Source organism: Nyctibius grandis, chromosome 3 (assembly GCF_013368605.1).
Source record: "Nyctibius grandis isolate bNycGra1 chromosome 3, bNycGra1.pri, whole genome shotgun sequence".
NCBI classification, from domain to species: Eukaryota; Metazoa; Chordata; class Aves; order Nyctibiiformes; family Nyctibiidae; genus Nyctibius; species Nyctibius grandis.
This window is the reverse complement of record NC_090660.1, coordinates 5,810,481-5,831,626: the sequence shown is the minus strand read 5'-3', so window position 1 is coordinate 5,831,626 and position 21,146 is coordinate 5,810,481. Positions and strand designations below refer to the sequence as shown.

At 36.2% G+C, this 21,146-nt stretch overlaps 1 protein-coding gene across 4 annotated transcripts in view; it reads left to right on the top strand.

Annotated features, from left to right (window-relative positions):
- ATP9B (ATPase phospholipid transporting 9B (putative)) overlaps nt 1-21,146 on the top strand; it is a 172,366-nt gene that overhangs the window by 56,608 nt on the left and 94,612 nt on the right. For all 4 annotated transcript variants that reach the window (XR_011047779.1, XM_068395815.1, XM_068395816.1 and 1 more), the window contains exon 8: nt 13,057-13,151. Coding sequence is in view for 3 of the 4 variants with exons in the window: in XM_068395815.1 (XP_068251916.1) it covers nt 13,057-13,151 (95 nt within the window). In the remaining variant the exon portion in view is untranslated. The remainder of the gene's footprint in view (nt 1-13,056; nt 13,152-21,146) is intronic.

Sequence of the window (21,146 nt, the reverse complement as noted above, 5' to 3'; positions counted from 1 at the left end):
TCAAAGATAAACTTTTTCCTTCTCTAAGCTAAAATCCTCATCCTCCACCTTGGTTGTGCCTTGTGTTGGCGCCTTGGTTCAGTGAGCGGCTTCTGATCCAGGACAGGTATTCCAGTGCTAACATATCAAGGTGTTCTGACATGAACTGGAAATGGTCCTTCATGAAACTCTGGTGCATGTCTTTATAAGACTAGGCATCTCTGGAATATTTGTGCTCTGTTAACTTTCAAATGTGAAATTCTGAGAGGGACACAAATTTGATAGTGTCAAAAAAGAATGAATGAAGCTTAGGGGTTTTTTCCTCTCTTTCATCCTCTCATTTTTCACAAAAATTCAAGGAACTTCATGTCCTTCAGACCTTTGGTCTGCCATACTTGGTTGAAATTGGCCGCTAGTTTAAAGTTACTGGGAGAAAGATGGCATGTCAGAATAGTATTGTACATGGAAATAAGGCTAAACGGGCTATTTGCTAAAAGCCTCTGCGGCTGCAAAAGCCACGGGATAGCTACCTTTTGGGCTTGTGACGTGCTCCATAGATGCTAGGACTATGAAGAATTTTGTATTCTGTACTACTGCTAACTATTTAGGCCTATGACAGACTAATCTCAACACTGTTATGATACTGGCTTTAGTAGATTTTAGGAGGATAAGAATTGATTAATCTTAGTTAAAACCTTCTTTTGTTCCTGAGGTCCCCCTTGTCACAGGTAGTGCTTTGTGATGGTATGAAAAGTAAAGCTGGGTTTTCTCTTCAGTCTTTCCTGGTAGAAACTGAACTTCAGAGAGTAAAGCAGAAATGCTTTTCCTGGTGGTCTTCAACTTTCCTGACCATGCTATTTGAACCTTGTACGTCTGTCTTTTGCAGAGAGTTAGAATTCTTGGCAGATGCTTGATTCTGTGTAGAGTAACAGCAACTTCTTCTGCAAAAAAGTAGTTTTCCCAAGAGACAAGAGTACTGCATTAAGATATTCCTCTTCGAACAAACTCGTAAAAGTTTGCAAAATGTGTTAAGGTAGAAGGTGTAGTAAAATAAGGTCCACAAACGCATTTTAATACATCAGCTGCTGTAGTCTACTCAGCAGCTACCAAACTGGCAAAATATTTTCTTTTGTATTGTTAGAGGTGATACTCTAGAGAGAGCAGCTCCCACTGGCTGATCAGTTCCACTGCTGTCAAGCATGCTGCCGTGCACAAATCATCATCATAAAATAATTTTGTTATTGTATGCCTTTAAATCCAGTATATAGTAATTTACTGGTGTGGACATTCCAAAATACTGTATGTCTACCACTACCACTGTGCAATGGAAGCAATAAGGAAATGGGAAGTAATTTACAAATTCTCACAATCCTTTGATTGTGAAGAACCTTTAATTCTTTGCAAGGTAATGCCAGTTGCACAGTTGTTGCATCTGGTATTTTTCAGACCTACATTACATTGTTTTGGTCTTACCTATGTGAGTACTTTAGATGGTATCTCAGAATCACAGAATGGTTGAGGTTGGAAAGGATCTCCAGATATCATCTGGTCCAACACCCCTGCTCAAGCAGGGCCACCTAGAGCTGGTTGCCCAGGACCATGTCCAGACAGCTTCTGAATATCTCGAAGGAGGGAAATTCCACAGCTTCTCTGGGTAAGCTGTGCCAGTGCTCGCTTATCCCCACAGTTAAAAAACAATAACTCTTGTTTCCTGATGTTCAGAGGGAACCTCCTGTGTTTCAGTTTGTGCCTATTGCCTCTGGTCTTGTCACTGGGCACAAACTGAAGAGAGCCTGGCTCAATCTTTGCATTCTCCCTCCCCATATATATAGCCATTAATAGGATCCTCCCTGAGCCTTGTCTTCTCCAGGTTGAACAGCATCAACTCTCTCAGCCTTTCCTCATATCTGAGATGCTCCAGTCCATCATCTTTGTGGCCCTCTGTTGGACTTTCTTCAGTATGCCCATATCACTTGTACTGGGGAGCCCAGAACAGGACATAAGACTCCAGGTGTGGCCTGTGGTGCTGAGCAGAGGGGAAGGACCACTGCCCTCAACCTGCTGGCAATACTTTGCCTGGTGCAGTGCAGGATACTCTGCTGCAAGGGCACATGGCTGGCTCATGTTCAACCTGGTGTCCACCAGGATCCTCAAGTCTCTTTCTGTCAAGCTTCTTTCCAGCTGGGTGGCCCCCCAGCATCTACTGGTGTGCGGGGTTGTTCCTCACCAGGTGCAGCATTTTGCACCATTTCTTGTTGAACTTTGAGGTTCTTGTCAGCCTGTTTCTTCAGCCTGTTGAAGTCCCTCTGGACATCCCCCATTGCATAGATGGGTTTCTTGAATTTCACTTATGAAACTTCTTAAAACTGGTGTATTTACTCAGGCATAAATTATTAATTGGAAACATTACAATTCTGAAAAATATAAACAAAAAGAGCAATCTCACTTGTATTAAAGGATTGTTTTCAGGATTCTTTACTTGTAATGACTTTAACAATGGTATGAGTAAAATGTGGGAATAAAACATGAAAATAATTTTTCTTTTGAGGCTTTGTAGGAATTAATTTCTGTAGCAATATGACTGCCTCAGATACGATGATTTTAAAAAATTTTAACCATTTTACTGGCATAAACAGTGCAATGCAAGTACAGGCTAAGTCATCATTCATATAGTTTGATTTGCTATTGGAAGGAGCTCTGAGTAAACTAGTAAAGGCTTACTCCAGAGTCTACCTTCTCAAACAGCGTATGCTAATTAAAGAAATTAGTTATTTTGAAAATCATGAATTCTTAAGCATTTCTCCACAGAAAGAGAGCATTGTGCTGTCAAGTATGTTTTACTTGTATAAAAGGTCTGGTTTTGTGGATCTGAAAATGCACGTGTTAGTAGAACATGTGTGTCTTAATATGAAACCCCAAACTCACTGCAAATAAAAATATAATAAAGGTGATGCAAGTAGTATCTATTTATTCTGGACAGTTAGGAATAAGTGTTCTACAAACAACTTAATTGTCTGAGCCCCAGCCTGTTCTGGAACTTCAGATATTTGAAAATCAAACCAGAGGAAAAAATATCTGTGTGGAATTCAGTTGTGCAACTGATGTCACTTTTTATCTCTTTATAAAACCAACCACCACAGAATAATAAGGCTGAAGGAGTTGCATTTGTCACACATTCTGGAATTTTCTATTATGTTTAGAAAACAAGTGTTCTAAAACCTACCTGTCTGGGAACTAAAATGATTTGAAAATCTATTGCTATAGAGAATGATAAATGACTAGAGTTAAGTTTTGCACATACGGCCAGATAAAAGTTTATCTTCAGGGCATGAGTAGCTGCCAACAATCTGTCCAAACTGCTTTAATCTGTTTCTATACTTCAGTTCCTATTCAGTTTTTAACATTTGATTTAACTTGGGCTTGAAATGTTTTGGTATCTACTTTAAGCCACTGACTAATACTGATTCTATGTGATCAGCTACTTGTTTAAGATATAGTCAAATACTATGTTACGTGGTGAAAGGAGATGGTCTCGGCAGGCATTAAGCTGCTAATAGTATTACTCTCTCTATGTTATTGACGTAGAATTACACAGTAAAATGTTATTAGAAGATATGATCATATATTTAATTCCCTAATTATTTTCTTTTATTTTCTGTGCATACTTGGGTGACTAGCACAATGCATGTGTTTCATTAGATTTGCAGCAAAATAAACAGTAACAAAGAAATGGTTTATTATTTATTTATTTTTCATATTAAAAAAAAAAAAACTAGTAAGAGTTGAAAAAGTTCATCTGTAAGGAGGCTGTGTATTGTTAGGCATAAATTTGCCTGTTCCCACTTTCCAGTGGTAATGCATCTCCCCAGAATTTCAGGGCATTTGGTGGCTTGGCTGGAGTAGCAGTCTGAATATCTTCAAATCCCAAACAATTCTCCCAATTTTGGGAAATGGCTTAGAAAAGCCGAAGGTGAGAATCATCAAAGCAGATCTCAGAGGCAGGGCAAGTCAGGCAAACAAACTATATGTATATTTATAAATGATAGACTGTGGATATGTTGTCGAAGGCTTTGAAAATAAAAGACAGAGACATTACTCTTGCAGAAGTTAGGTTCAAGAATTCCTTGTGTAGAAGCAGTTTATAATGTGTCCTGTGAAGTATCTGTTCATAAGATTGATGCCATGCATTATGTTTTTTTAAAGATACTGTCACCTTTTTCTTCTGTTAGATTGTTTAATTTTGTGGTTTCTTTTCTTACCTGAAGGCTTTACTAGGCAAGCTGCTAACATTAACTTGATAATTCTTTGCAACGATTGGAAAACATCTCTTGATGGTCCTCATTATGAAAAAGGAATTTCTGCATAGGCTATAAAGTTCTGAGTAATAGGTCTAATGAGTAGTGATCCTGCAGTAGTTTTAAAGTTGTCTCACTAAAAAATTAGAAATGATCCTCAAATCAATCTTAATTAGAATCAATGAGGTTGGAAGAGACCTCTGGGATCGAGTCCAACCATTGCCCTGATACCACCATGTCAACTAGACCATGACACTAAGTGCCATGTCCAGTCTTTTCTTAAACACCTCCAGAGATGGTGACTCCACCACCTCCCTGGGCAGCCCGTTCCAATGTCTAATGACCCCTTCTGAGAAGAAATTCTTCCTAATGTCTAACCTGAACCTCCCCTGGCGAAGCTTGAGGCTGTGTCCTCTTGTCCTATTGCTAGTTGCCTGGGAGAAGAGGCCGACTCCCACTCCACTACAACCTCCCTTCAGGTAGTTGTAGACTGCACTAAGGTCACCTCTGAGCCTCCTCTTCTCCAGACTAAACAACCCCAGCTCCCTCAGCTGTTTCTCATAGGTCAGACCCTCCAGACCCTTCACCAGCTTGATCGCCCTCCTCTGGACTCGCTCCAACACCTCAACATCTTTCTTGAAGTGCAGGGCACTTATGTATTCATAAGGAAAGAATGGCTTGTACATGTTAATCTGATTCTGACTTTCATATGGGGCTTGGGGTGTGTGGCTGGCTGGAGTTAGAATGGAAGCTTGTGTAGACTTGAACTGTCTTAGTCTAGCAGCTCTCTTTCCAGTGGTAGAAAACCTAACGCGGAGCAATCTGCCTTGTAAGGAGTATGCAGTTGAGGAGGGCACTGGGTTCTCCATACAAGTGCTATGACCTGTGTTGCCACACTGTCATTGCTCTTGGTATATATGAAGGGTAAATGAAATTTAGCTCAAATATTTAACTTCTTCAGTTACAGTTCTGATTGCAGGTGTCCAAGTAGCTTTACACAGCCTTCCTCTGTCAAGTAAAAAGAAATTGGAAAAAATAGAAATCCTCTGCTTTTTGCTGTAATGAAGTCCAGTGATAAATCTTTGCAGCTGGGTCTGTTGCTTCTTCCCAGGCTCCTCTTTGGTAACGAATGTGCTTTTCCCAGATAAATTTTTAACCAAAGATTTATTCTCTTGTTTTTCACATGCCTATTGTAATCTGCTGGCTTTGTCAACTCCTTTAACTTGTACTTTTCTGTGTTTAAGCTTTATGAGATACCAAGGCTTTGATTTCCTGCTCTTCCTAATTTAGTTAATGGTATGTCCTTCAAGTTGATTACTATTGCTGCTGCTAAAATCTTTGAGGCTAAACCTGCTTTCAACAGATTCCGGTATATTTGGCCGTATGCTTTTCTCAACCTCCTGTGTTTACTTCTGAGCTCTGCTTTCATCAAGAGAAAAAATGCTCCTTAAGTCAGCTATAAGCACTCTTCTTTGAGGTGTATACGCATATGTATTTTTTTGTATTATTGGTCTTTAGAAATACATTAGTGCATTAGGGAGGTTGATGGGGAGAGTGAGTTCTGCTGTGCTGTCAGAGCTCTCAAATCAGGGAGCCTGTTAAGTCAATATTCTTAAAATGTTTTGAATGGTTTGAACCTTTACTTGTGGCATTGATGTTAATGTGTGCTTTGCACTAGGATCAGAAAATTGATTGAATTGATTTTGATTTTTCTACTGAAATGTAAGTCAAAAAAGAAGGAAAGGTAGTGAAAAGTCCTAATTCCTGGTTCCATTTCTGTTATGATAGGCAGCAATTTAATGATTGTCCTGTATAATATAACTACTGCATATCTGACTGTACATTGTAAGAAGGACCCTATGGAATCTTTAAGCACGCAGTACCTGCACTCTAGAATAATTCTCATATTTTAAAGAAGAATCAACTTTCCAATTATAAACCAGAATATTTTCCTGTGAGGGCCAAATGAGCGCTGTGGGTCAAGGACAGATAAATGGAAAATGCCAGCTGAACTCAGTACTTAGACCAGAATAATGATTCAAATAATAAGATATCAAAATGGATGGTGTTTATGGAATAGCACTTATGGAATAGTATCCGTGTTATACAACGTTCCTGTTTTAGTGGGGCCTTAAAATGAGTTGCAGTGGAGGCACTTTTGTGTTAAAAGACTGTAACCTCTCTGGTTGCAAAAGGTTTGGTTTCATCCCTTTTATCTATCCAGATGTGCAGCATTTTTTGTATCGAAGTAGTCTGTAATCTCAGTGAAATTAGCTTGCTGTAGCAGGTTACACTAGGTAGGGTTTTTCTCCTACTATGTTACAACTACTTCTTTTGGAAAATATTTTAATCCTCGATTCATTTGAAAGAAGATGTACCATCTACTGCTTGTTGAGAAACATGCTTCTGATACTAACATGTGTAGTAAATATGACTAATATGTTGAAGATGTGAGCAAAATTCATTTACAAATGAATGAGCAAAGCTGAAAATATTCTCAAGATTCCTGTATTTTAATCAGGCAATGTGCTTGGATTGTCACAGATTATTCCAGTTCTAAATGTTAAAAACAACTAGAATAGCAGACTAAGCAAATGCACAAACAGGGAGTAGTGTCAGTGAAAAATATTCTGGTGATTGTGTAAAATGTAATGGTAAAGCTGACATCTGCCAAGTGCAGCACTGATTTTCATACCATTATAAAAGTGATATTCTGGCCTATTTCACCTTTTTTTGATTTGAAAAGTGAGAACTTTTTCAGTGTTCTATGCATTCTGTATGGCAGAGTTTTTGATTTGGTCATTAAACTGAAGACATAAATAATTCACGTTATCTTTTTTCTGTATCACTGGGTTTCTCAAAAAAGACATTACTAGTATACATCAGAAGAATAATGGGGCAAAGTGGTGCATCAAATCCTATTAAATGGAAAAGATAAATTAATGCTTTTCAGTATCCTTCTGTATATCTGAAAATAATATAAATCAGTAAGTTAAAATTTAAGAATGTGAATATGAATGTAGATGCTTTTTTTTTTTAACTTGGAACATTGTTCGCTATGTATAAAATAATTCCGTAATGTTTTTAATAAAAATAGAGATAAAAATAGAGATAAAAATTCCTAAAGCGTACTGAATCAATATAGCAATTCAAAAAAGATGCAGTGTGATCAGGCTTGGATTAAAAGCATCTTTGTGCTTGTCAATAAGGAACTGTGATGAGTTTGGGGGTATCATATTGACTGTGTATTAATACATGGTATCCTATAAGACCATCAGCTGATTGTTTAGAATGTAAATGAATCTGTTGATGGATCCAGTGACTGATGGCTTAAATTCCAATTAATCAATTGCTTCATCGGTTTCTTAATTCAGATCAAATATCTCAAGTACACACAGTTCTTTCATGGTCTTGAGAGAAATTAATGCTTTAAAACTAATTTAATCAGTCTTGTATAAATGCCGCTACATTTTTTGATTGCATCTTATGTGATGGCATTGTAGCTTAAATGTTTGGGATGCTTCAAGTGTCTTGGGTCTTTTTCCTCTTTAGAAGCTATCATAATTGAAAGCCGCTTGTTATAGTGGTAAATGAAACTCTGTACTCCAACATGTCATCTTGGTGCTGCTATTCATCTTGTCATCAGTTTAAAATTTTCATGCACATAGTCACTTAAGTAATATAAATGATTTAAAAATTAAGTTGTTCATAAATGATCTGGTGTTAGGTGTGCAAAGTCAAAGTCCATTTTTCTTTTGTTGGGTATATTCTAGTAACCCATCTCTTTCAATGCTTTTGACTTAAAGCAGGAATGCTGGTAATATTACCAGACAATATATAGCTGTTTATGACACCACAGTTCCATGTGCTCTGTTTCCCAGTGACCCATCAATTAATTCATCAACACTTGATGCAGGCTCTTCACTGTGACACTTATACCAGTTGATCTTAATTTGATTGCTGTTAAAACCTTCCTTTCCTGACAACTGTTGTCAATTATACAAAATAAAATCAAGTATTCATAAGTAGGCTGTAATAGGATATAGGCAGACAGATTTAATAATTCAGTTTTGCTGAGGCTTGAAAGGCATTAGTTGTAGCTGTTGTTCTCGTTTGTAAAAAATTCATTGGATACAGCTCTTGAGAGAGAAGGCAGACATAATTTTATTTATTTAGATTTGACTGAGAAGAACCCAGACACGTAGTGGTGGTTTAGCATTATCTCTGTTTAAGAATAACTGACATAAATTCTTACCAGTTACATATTACAGAAAGTCAATATAATTTAATTTTAATTTTTTTTTTAGGCTAATTTAAGTTCACACCCTCTATGGTTGTTTTTCGGTGATATAACTGTAATGGAGTGTGGAATTCAACCCTGCAGTTACGCAGTCAAAACAATACCTTTTTGAGACTAGGGTGCTTGGTCATTAATGTGCTTGTAAAATATGCATATTCCTGCATATCTGCTATACACAACTAAATTATCGTTGCTTCCCTCTGATGCATCTTCAGCACAGTATAACATTAAAATGTGTGCTATGGCATATTTGAATTATACCTGTAAGTTCTCTTTATGCTTACTGGCAAATCTCTTTTTTTAAGCTTGCTGATATTTGAAAAAAAATTTGCAAGCAGAAATCTGTTAACTTTCATGTTCTCCAAGAGAAAGTTAAATACGGTTTTCAGAACTTCTGTGCTGTTGAGTGGCTTCTTATATACTATTCTTTACTGTGTATACTGAGGTTTGTAACAAATACCATGTGTGGGTTGACTGTTAAGGCTTTGTGGAAGGGATTTGAGTGTACTTGTGAAATCTAAAACTGGAAATATTTTTAAAAATAATTTCACTTGTAAAATGCTGATTAAATGGGTGTAGTTGAAGACAAAATCTACTGTAAACGTTTTTTCAAAGCAAGAGCAGAAAAAGTGAAGGACGAAAGAGCGGAAGTATTTTTATAATGATGTGTCATTCACTTTGTCTTTTTTTAATGCTGGCTAGAATAAGTTATTCATTAGGGTTTTTTTTCCTGAATTCAGAATCCTTTCTCTTCCGTCTCATCTCATGACTTAGAGCTTCTTTCTCAGATCCTTCTTCCAGGCTGGGAACTGGGAGTGAGGAAATGAAAATTAAGTTCTGCATACAGGACAAGTGGAATAGTTTAGTTTCTTACAGCAAGAAAACCACCTTCATTTCTCATGTTGCTATTAGTCAAGAAACCTGGCCAGTCCTGGAAAACAAGTGCTTTAAGTATTAGCATACTTTCCCACCTTTTCTTTGTAAACAAAGCCAGTAGACTTAATGATCAGGAAGGAAGCAGGTCTTTTCATGATGCCACCCTACCTAAATTTTTCCTTGCTGTTTTCAGAATCTGATTTGCGGGGCATTTCCATGAGTTGATGCACACAAAACACAAAAAATGGAATTGTAGTCCTAGGACTTCCCTAAGCATGCAAGTTTTACAATTTCAACTGAAATGTTATTAAAAATCGGTTTAGTTGCACTTGGGCAACACGTTGCATTGGACATGCTCTAAATTAATTTATGCCTGTCTTCAACTGATTAGGCTAAATGAATATTACATACTTGTAAGTTAGTTTAAATGAGCTCAGAGGCAAGGTGAAGTTTGCACCACTTTTGATAAATTATTAAACTCTTTAAACCCAGTGTAATTTTCTTAAATCAACCCTTAAATTCCAATTGAGATCATTCCAAAATTTTCACTATAAAGACAGAAATAAGTCAGACATGTTCACAATGTTCAACTTTGTCCACTAATCTTGAATGACTGCGTATTGTTATGGGAAATGAGCATCTGAGTGCCTTCACTGTATAAAGTAAAAAGTTTAATTTTATTCATTCTCCTTTATGTGTAGCCTTATGAAAATTTCTTATGTTCAGTGTCAATTTTTTTTTTTAATTGTAGACAGCTATGCTTTGGCAGATATTTAAAATACTTCATGACTTTTCCTTTAAGCAGCACAGAACTTAAAAAAATTTTGTTTCATTGTGTGCTGTAGAATAATTGTCAGGTTCAAGAGTTATCACTGAATTCAGAGGGAATAGCAATTTCTGGTATTTGTATAGATGTGTTTTTCCTGGCCAGTCATATTCAGGTTAGAAATGGAAGAGATTTTTAACACTGACCTAAAGCATTCTGTTGAAGTACATAACACAATTTTTTACTACATTTGGGTTTGTGGTTTTTTTTTTTTTTAAACTTTTGTGACAGGGTGGTGTTGGGGTAATACTTCCAAGCATTTCAAAGTGGGCTAGTTACAGTAGCTATTTTTACAGAAGACTTTGATTTTTAGAAACTTTACGTTCTACTGACTCAAATACCTCCCAAAGGTAAAGTACATGTGACTTCTGTAAATACCGAGTGGGGAATATTTAGTTTTTTATAGGTGTAAGAACTTGGTAGGGGTGAAAAGTTGTTTTTATACATTGTTTCTAATTACATGTTTAATGTCCCATGTTTATGGCTTAGTTAAGCCAGGTTTAAAATCAGTATCTCATAGTATAATTAAAATTACTTAGTCAAATCTGCTACAGTTTTTGAGGTAGAGAAGAGGATTGTATTGTTTCAGTTTTGCTGTTGTGATCACTATTGAAAGCTGACTTGGCAGAAAGCAGTCCCTTTTTCTGGATAAAAGGGAAACAGGCTATGAGATAAGTTATTGATGAAATTAACTGCTGAAGTGGAGAGGAAATGCAGCTGACCAATACATGTCATAGTGTGAGCTCTATTAAATGAATATATGTGCAGTCAACCATTCACAGGAGCCACACTGGTCTTGAACTGCATTGATCTATAGTATAATTCTAAATGAAATTGATGGAAGAGAGCAACCATTGACAGGAAGGGTAAAGAGAACCATGAAATGTCTTGTACAGGAAAAGTATGATGGAAAGTAGGCTCATCTGTGCCATGGACAGAAAGCGCAGCGAAACCGTGGTATTTCTAGGTATTCCTAGGTAGCTCACCTTTAATTATAATGCAGTGTATGTCACTGGACTCTTCAAAACGTGCTTTATAGTATTTTAGTTTTAGAAGAAAATCCGTAAAGATCCTGTAAAGAATTAGAATCAGCCTTTCAAGAACTTTAGATACAGCTTTGCACCTTGCAGCTCTGAGCTTTGGGTGAAATTTAGTTGTGATAATGTGTTCTGAGAGCCGTTTATATTAACATTTAAAGATTTGTTTCCTTGCTATGCACTTTATGAAAATACAGCTGTTACATGAAGGCTTGTAAACTTCTTTCAAGACTGTTGTGCAAAAATGCTACCTTCTAGTCAAGTATAATTTCAGGTGGCTTCTCTCTCAAGCATGTCCTTTCAGACCGTTAGCTCACTGAACTGCTTAATTTACAGGCCTTGATGAATAAAACATTGGGTTCTGTTAGATTTTACTTACATCAGGGTCCACGTGTCCTATAAAAGAATCTCTCTCAATTTTGTGTTCACTGGTAGGTACCCTTTACTTGACGTATTGCCTATTAGATTCAAAGCTTCTAGCACATTGTCTTATCTGTGTAAGAAGACTCAAACATGGATAAACTCCTTTGCCAGTGTTTCCTTCAGTTTAATTGCTACCATTTCACTTCTAGTGATGAGACTTTGTTAGTTTTTATTAGATTGGTTGAAATACGGAAGGAATTATGGGTATCTATGCATGTATGTCTGTACACATTGTTTAAAATTTACAAACAACTCGAAAAATCTATTTTTATTTCACACCCATAGCACACAGTAACAATACTGTATACAGTTGTTAGGCTGTAGTGTAATGGAATTTGTAATTATTACGTCAGAAATATTTAAGGTTTCTTTAGTGTAGCAATTGTGAAGAGTATTGCTAAAATTTTACCACCTTTTTTAAAGGCTTCAAACTAGATGAAAATTGTAGCTAATTGTAAATGTTTTTTAATAATTTGCAATGTTCGTGTGCTGTCTTTTTTGAATCTTACATTAGTAACGTATGTATACTCCAGACTTGACGATATCCATCAGACTAGTTATTGGGGCGGGGGGAGGCTCTGCACTGGTCTCCATTTTCTGTTTCTTGAATACTAATCTTCTGTCTGTAAAGCATACTGATTCTCGCCAGTGTGTATCAGTCTGTATCTGGAGCTTCCCTCGTATCTCAAGTACTGTGCATGTGTTAACAGGTTTCTTCAGCCTTGGATCCTTGACAATTACAGATGATTCAAAATTATTTCTTTTAAGTATAATACATTGGGACCTGTATTGTTTTGAATGGTATCCATGTTAAGGATTTCTTTTAAAAAAAAAATTTTTAGAGAAATCAGCAGACTATAATAAATGGAAGTTTGTGATGTTACCAGCAAAGAGACAAAAATCACAGGAATCGGTGATTATTCTGTTATGTTGGAATTGTACAAGAGACCCAATTTTAAAAAGGGAAAAATTAAACCTGTTTCAAGTTCAGCCAGTGAAGTTGTATCTCTTTCTGATAACATTTGGAAACCTGTTTAAAAACTATTAAAAAACCTGTAAAATAGGGTTTCCCTCCCTGTTCATAAACAGGCATATTGTTAATTTTATCAGAAAAATAATATTTTTGTGTGATATTGTGTGATATCTGTAGCATTCCTGGAAGAAAGCACACAGACATTCTAAAATATGAATCATTTTATACGTAGCACGTTTATTTAAAAATGGTTGTAAATTGCTTTATTTTCACTCTTCTAAATTTTTTAACCCAAACTGAATTTCTGAAATCAAAAAAATAGTTTGATGTCTCTTTGTAACTTCAAGGTTCGTGTTTCATTCGAACTGACCAGCTCGATGGAGAAACAGACTGGAAACTGAAGGTTGCTGTCAGTTGCACACAAAGATTGCCAGCTTTGGGGGTAAGCATTTCATCTGTTGGCCTCTAAGATTATCTTCCATGTATGCATATATATCTCTTATCTAAAAGATTGTTCCAATTATTGTAAGTATTGGAAAATATCTGTTACCACAGTCTTAGTTTTTGCAATAAATAGGAGATAGATATTCCACTGAATGCTGAATGAGAAGTTGGTGATGCAACTGTTCTTGTTTTTACATTGAAAAGAAACTAAGACAGAATTGGATTTTTATCTTTCAACTTAGTGGTTTTCATTGTGGTCCCCACTGAGATCTATACTCTGCAGAAGCATATCACACCTGTAGTGTTTTCAACCAAGTGTTACACTGCAAGTCATTCTTGCCTCAGGAACCAGTGCTTTAATCACTAACTTGTAATCTTGGGAAACAGCAGTCTGCTCATGGAAGGTGAAGTGCTTTTGGTTGTCAGGATGCTTTCTGGTCTGACGGGGTGCAATGTGCAAGTTCTCACAAGGAGGGCTCTCAGGTTGCCTGAATGTGTGTAATTTTTGAGTGCATATGTGTTGCGTCACGGGTCACTATTAAAATAATGAAAAAGGACACATGTATGTTTGTGGATATATGTATACATTCAAAAAAGACACCTGTCTACAAAAATGTATGTAGAATTGTATAAATGTCTCTTCATGAGAAGCTGAATTGTGTCCCTTGTACTGGGGAAGCTTGCTATTGTACAGGAGAGTTGTCTTGGTATTAAGAAACTTCTCTGAAAACATACTCAAGTTCAAGCTTGTGGAAATTTACCTGTTCAGAATTTCTGGTGTTTTGACACTGAATCCTGTAGGTGTTTTGTTAAAGGCAAACATACTTTAAGAGGACTGTTTATATGCCATCTCAATAGAAAAAGTGTTAGATTACCTGCCAGATCTTAGCAGGACTTTTGCAGATATTCTTCCAGAATTAGAGTTGCTGCCACACTGAAATTAGTCAAAAGAGAGGGGTTTTTTTTTCCTGTGTTCATAGTGCTCTGGCTACTGGCTTCATGTGTGACAGGAGGAGGAAAAAATAGCTAGGTTTGAATGTAGAGGATTTGGAACAAGGGATGGAAGTGAAGGTTGGTTATACCAGACAGGTGCCAAGTCAGGCTCAAAGATGGGAGTTCTGGTGCAAGAACAGACTTTAACAAGTATTCTGTAACCTGCAGTTCAATTTAGTATTTCTAATAATGCCTCTCCTGTAGGTTTTTACCATCTAATCATTGGCCTATCTTGTTTTCTCATTAAAAAAAGTCATGTCCACATTTGAGACAGATGCATGCATTTGACTGAAATCCAGTCAATTTTCTGTCTCGCTTTGATTTTTCTTTTTAATTAAACAGTGCTTTTCAGATAGTTACAACTGTGTCCAACAGCTAATTTTTATTTCTCTTTTGTTTTGGAAGTATCCCTGACTGCACTCGGCAAATACAACTCTTTGTGCAGAGCACTGCCTCTGAGTTCTGTTTGCTGGTTTTAATTTCAGTGTTCTGAGCTTTGGTGTTCTGAGGCTGATGAAATGTGGAGTAAATTACAATGCAAAGGTTTCTCTACCCTCTCCTTTGGAAAATAAAAGAAAACAAGTTTTACATGATCTTTTCTATTTTTTTTTTTTAAAAAAACAAATCCATGTCTGAAGTTTTCCCTCTTTGGAAGAAATAGACCTGGTAGAACAGGGAATTTTTGTACTGTAATTTTTTTATTATGTTCTTTGTTAAAAAAAATGGTTATCAACAGACTTGACAAATAAATTGTTAAGCATCTATGAAGATAGTATAAAATTATGGTTAAACCTGTGCATTTGATTTGAAAGAAGTAAATGTTTGTATTGTAGTTGTTTACAGTGGAAAATAAATTGGAAATGGTTGAAGTTGAGGAGTCTGCATTTGAATGGTAGGACATGCAGCCTCAGCTTCCTGCAGAAGTGAAGGTTTTCTTCAGGCGGTGGGTGGTTCTTTTGGTCATGTAGGAGAGGGAAAGGCAAGGTATCACCAAGAAATTATTCATGCATCTTGGAAACAGTATACAAGAGTCAACTATACAATATAGTAACCTTTACTTAGTTGTTTCCACTTACTGCTGTTAACCTACCTCTGACTGATCTGTGCTGCTTGCAAGATTTTTATTTTCTCCGTCTTCTTGAGCTGTAGGTGACAACCTGAATTGTGTCATCGGGTGTGGTTAATCAAGGAGCTATGTACGCTTCACAAACCTTCCCTGGCTACCAGCAGCAAATGGAAGCCACCAAGGAGTTGACATGCCTCTGCCCTTCCTCGCATCACACAGTTATTGGTGGTTAACCACGCTAGCCAAGACTTTGTCTGCATTAAGCTGGCATGTCATCCTGAAATAACTGACACTGGGTATCTTCCTGCCAACTAACTAAACTATCTCCCAATTTCCATACCATGTGGTTTGGTCAAACCATTGATACTTGGTGGTTCTTTACTGAGATAATTTTAAATGGCTGCTTCCCAGCTGGTCTTAAGACTGTTGGCAGTGGTCATGTCATATATCTGCTTCACTCCTAAGCCACATCTGTGAATTATTTTGGGGAAATGGTAGCCTAATGCACCCAAATATAAACGCTCTTTAGGGGATCCTCACATCCTTCACAGAGGATAATGCTCAGCACACTTCCCAGAGGGCTGTTCTATTCCTGTGGAAAGCACTTTGGTATTTCTTTTATTTCTGCAGACACACTTTTACCTTTACTGGGGTGGCAATAATGTGCAAGAGTATCAGCCACCTAAAGAAACTCTGTGGATGGACAACTTCCGAAGATTAGTAGGAAGCTCTAAGCAAGCTGTGAATTTCAAACAAACAAAAAAATACCATTATGAAATTATTTTATTCTAACTTTTGTAGTTCCTACTAGAGTCATAAGCTGTATCTGTATAAGCTATATCTGGCCCTACATGTATTCATTTTTTTAAAAGTTAAATTAAAATGCAGTGGGCAGAATTATTTTATTACAGTTACAGTAAAAATAATGGTTTTGGAAAAAAGAGTGAAAATAGGATACATACTTTAAACATGTAGGGATAGTGTTTGGCAACCTTTGAAACTTCACACCCAACTTATCTAAAAAGGGATGCTTAAAATGTGTAGTTGGGTTGCTCAGCAAACAGTATTCAAGCTCTTGTGCACACAGAGGAAAAAAAATGAAGTCCCTTGGTTAAAAGTAATGATTATTTGAGAAATCCATTTCAAGTAGACTTTTTCTCCCTAGGCTTCCACAGTATCCTCTGTTGCTGAAAACTTCTCTTAGTAACACTGAAAAAATCAGGCAAGTTGCTTTCCAGTTATTAACTTCACAGAATCACAGAATCAACCAGGTTGGAAGAGACCTCAGGGATCATAGAGTCCAACCGTTGCCCTGGCACCACCATGTCAACTAGACCATGGCACTAAGTGCCATGTCCAGTCTTTTCTTAAACACATCCAGAGATGGTGATTCCACCACCTCCCTGGGCAGCCCATTCCAATGTCTAATAACCCTTTCTGAGAAGAAATTCTTCCTAATGTCCAACCTGAACCTCCCCTGGTGAAGCTTGAGGCTGTGTCCTCTTGTCCTATCGCTAGTTGCCCGGGAGAAGAGGCCAACTCCCACTTCAGTACAACCTCCCTTTAGGTAGTTGTGAGGTGCAATAAGGTCACCTCTGAGCCTCCTCTTCTCCAGGCTAAACAGCCCCAGCTCCCTCAGCCATTCCTCATAGGTCAGACCCTCCAGACTTCTCCATCTCTCCATGCGCTTGCGGTGTGTTTTCAAAGCTGAGGCTTACAGTTTGTATTTACATACTAAAACATATTTTTAATAATTTAAGAGAATGTGTGCAAGTTGAGGATAAAATAAACAATTTTATCACGTGTTTGACAGAATATACTCTCTGTAATTGTCACTCATTTTGATTTCTTCAGTTATCTGATGCAAAGGCGGTGAGTACGTTGGGTTGGCATGAGCTGTGAGTCGTGTCAACAGAGCAGCACTGTAACCCTACCCACTGCGACACCCAGACTAAACACACCTGCAGGCCTTCAGAGCTTTTCTTAAAGAACAGATGACACCACCAAGATGATCAGTACAGATTTTGTTGTCTTTCTAAAGCACTTAACATGATCAGAGAATTAAAATTTCAACAAGTCATTTAATGATGGCTGAGCAGCAAATATTGTAACACCTAGATTGGGTTTCTTGCAGTTTTATAGTTATAGGTGGGGCAGTTCTTCTGGCGATCACACAGGTTCTGAGGCATTCTCTGTAGCTTGTGTGATCAACTAAATTTATTAACAGCAATGAAGTCACTGTAATTTTCAATAAATGGTGACTTGCTGATTTATATCAGAAGATCCATACAGCAGTAAACAATACCATTTACATTTAATTAGTTTTATTGAACCAAAGGCAATTTTATTTGTAATGAACTACATGTTATGATTAAGAATGTATTTTAATGATCTTTAAGTAAGGTGAACAAATGTTGCCCTTGACCTAATAGAGGAGATTTTTCTGTGTTATTGATAACTTTATGGTGATTTTTAACTTGTGAAATGCAAAAGAGAACATTTTCATTATTGTACCATCATCAAGTCATTTCCTGACTTTGCGTAGAAGGATGAAATACATTCTTCTAAATTATTATTTTCAAGCATGAGATAATTAAATGCATATCAAGTGTTTTTAAAAATCTCATCTACTGTTGTATAAAAAAAAAATTAATTTTTATTACTTGAGATTCAAGTCTTTCATATAGTTTCTTTAGTCTAGAACTGTTACAATCCCCCTACCCAGGTGTTTTTTTTCCCCTTGAGTAAGAAATTAACTGAGGTCATTTGCCCTCACTGTCTCCTAAAAGCAGTGTAGTTTTAGATGTAGAATACTTTCTGTTGAACGTATCAGTAGAACTATTTGGCTTTAGTGAGCCAGCAGTTCAATGCTTATAGTATGAAAGTAATTCTTTACTGAAGATGAATTTACGAAGATCAAGTTCCTCATTCGTTAAATCATTAATAAAAAGTAGCTGTCTTTTTTTTTTTTTAAATATAATTAAATCCTTTGTTTAAGGTAATTTCCCTTCTCCCTGCTTTTATATAGGGGGGGAGTAATGACATAACCTAATCAGGTAAATTTTTCCAGCTCAATGAGCATAAGTTATATTTACATGTAGTATTGTGTACAAATCTTGATGTCTCCTTGTTAAATTCACCATTGTGACTTCTTTCGGGACATGGGGGTGAGAAATGCACAGCTTCTACTACTGGGAAAGCAGCACTAGGTGAAGGAACATCTTTATGTTTATATATGTTTATAAAAACATCTTTATGTTTATCTATGTTTATAAGGTATATAAGAGTACCTTATAAACATATATAGGGTTTATATATGTTTATAAGATACTCTTACAGTAACCTTTATTGTTGAATGCAAATCATATGTAATCTGTCTTCTATAACTGTATCATTCTTTGGATTTCTCTTTATTTCCGTCGTATTATAAACTTCAACTACTGGATTTTATTGGCCGGAGAATTATGTCCATTTGGAGTACAGAACATTGAGCTACAGAAAAAAAGTCTTTATCCCTTTTCTTTACGTTAATAATGAAAAAATACTGAGTGTACTGGGCACGTGTAATATGCTTGTATGTCCTTTCTTTCTTACTACTCAGGAATGAAATGCCAGTGAACTATCACCCCAGATTTCTCTCAGAGCATAGGTTTTTCTTTTTCAGTTTTAGGAAAAAACATGTGCTTTTGGAATACTCTGCTGGTTCTAGTTTGTGGCATTCCAGAGTAATGCCACAAATGTGTCGGAAATGTGCAGATCTGTTTTTCAGAAAGATAAGTGAGTTTGTTTCAGAGTTGAAATTCAAAAAAAGAAAAAAAAAAAAGGAAAACATGAAAATTTAGGTGTTAAATCAGAAATACAAAAGGAGAACTAAAACATAAAAAGAAAAGACACCAAAGGAATGTGGTAGAAATTTTTACATTTAAAATGTAACAAAGGAGAACATCACAGTAGAAGAAAACAAAAATATTAGAAACCAGGAAAATAGATTACTGTACAAATGCCAGTATACTTAAAAAGGTGGATATTTCTGCTTCCTTTTATTCTAATGTTGCTTTCCACTAAGGCATTCTTTGAAAAGAGAGTTGTTCTTGGTTGACGCATTTCACTAGCAGTTTTTATTGTGTATATGAGTACGTGTGTGGTATTAGTTTTCTGCTGTGCTATCCACTACTGAGAGACTCTTTATTTTTCTTTGCATAATAAAGCACTTAATAGCCTGGATTAGCTAAATTGTAGGTGATAACAGATTGGAAAGACATGAATGATGAAGATATAGGACACCACATGTGTATTAGTTTCATATGAATTATTTCTTGTAAACCTGATGAAAGTAGGTTGGAAGAACAAGGATGCAATGAATGAACTTCGTGTGAAAGACTACAATAAATGACTAATGGTTAAGATAAAGATAATTTGTGAGAGTTAATGTTCAGATTTGATTCAGGTTTTTAAAAGCATATGGAGTACAAAGTCTGGTTTTGCAGGGTATGAAGTGAGAGATTTGTTGTCTGCAGAATATAAATAGAAATACAAATTCATTATTTATAGAGCTACACATTTAAAGTAAAGACAAACATGTTTGATAAAAGTACAATAGATTAAAAAAAAAATTCATTTTGACCTGGAAAAGTGAAAAAAATAATGATACTCAAAATTCTGTAGCCATTTTGTCAAGAGAAAAAAAAGGATATAAATATGTCCAATTTTAAGACATTAACACAGGCAATTGTGCCTTTAGTTAATTTTTGTAATGTTCACATTGTGTATTATTCAAATGTAGTTATTTTTTCTTATATTCAAAATTATGAACAAAAAATGATGGCATACTTTTAAAAATAGCTACCTTTGAGCCAAGGTGTGGTTATATGTCCATGAAAGAGGCTGTAAAATTAATTTCTCAAATAGTTAGGTGCTACGTACCGTGACAAGGTAGACACTCCTGCATTTCCTCAGAGGTTATGATTCTTAGGTCAACTGGGATTTGATATCAAGCATCTGCAGAGTAAAAAATGAACTTTGGATCCATGCAAGAGTGGTGTCCTTGTGTTGAAATCACTTAGCTGCTGGTCCTGACCATCTAAAAAGCACCAAAATGTTTACTTTTGTGATGAGTCCTTTGTATCACGCTTTTGACAATTGCTCTGCAGTATTCTTCGTGTGGGAGGTGGGTGTTTCAGAACAATGACCTCATGAAATAATTGTTTCAGAATTTTAAGGTGATCCTCCCTGGGCCTCTAGGGACAGCTCTTAAGTCATCAGATTTTTTTTTTCTTCCCTTTTTATACCATACGGCCATGTATTTATAGAGCCTACTACTGTAGTATCCGAGTCTCTTATTCTTCTTAGTTTTAGGGTAGGAATGTTCATGGGTTGTTTGCTGTCATGAGTAGTAGTACCATGTATATTAGACCAAATTTTATCAAACCAGTTTAGCATATCCCTGACTTCGAGCATTTGAGTAATCCTGTTGATATATCCAAACTTTCTTGAAGCTGATGGGGTTTTCTTACGGGTTGACTGGAGATGTGCTTGAGCATTTAAGAGAACTTGAATCAATTTCTTTGTTTCCTCTTGTATTCAGTTGGCTCTGTCCTTGCTGGAAAAGTATTTTGTTTCCAGTTTCATTAAAAACAAAACAAAAAAACCCCACTTTTATCTTTAGAAGAGCAAATATATGGAAAATATTTTAAGATTATAGTATTATAAATTAAAATGGGGCTGTTAAGAGAAAATAAATTAGATAAAATTTCTAACCCATGTTATAAATGTAAAACAGTTTAGTGTTTGAACTATCAACACATTTAGAATATCATCTTGGATCTGGTTCCTTTATAGCAAGATGTACTGAAAAAACAGTGTCGTTTCTTAGTTGGGTAAAAAAATTCATGAACTTAACTTGGGGTGGAGTGGTGGGGGTCATAAACTGGAATC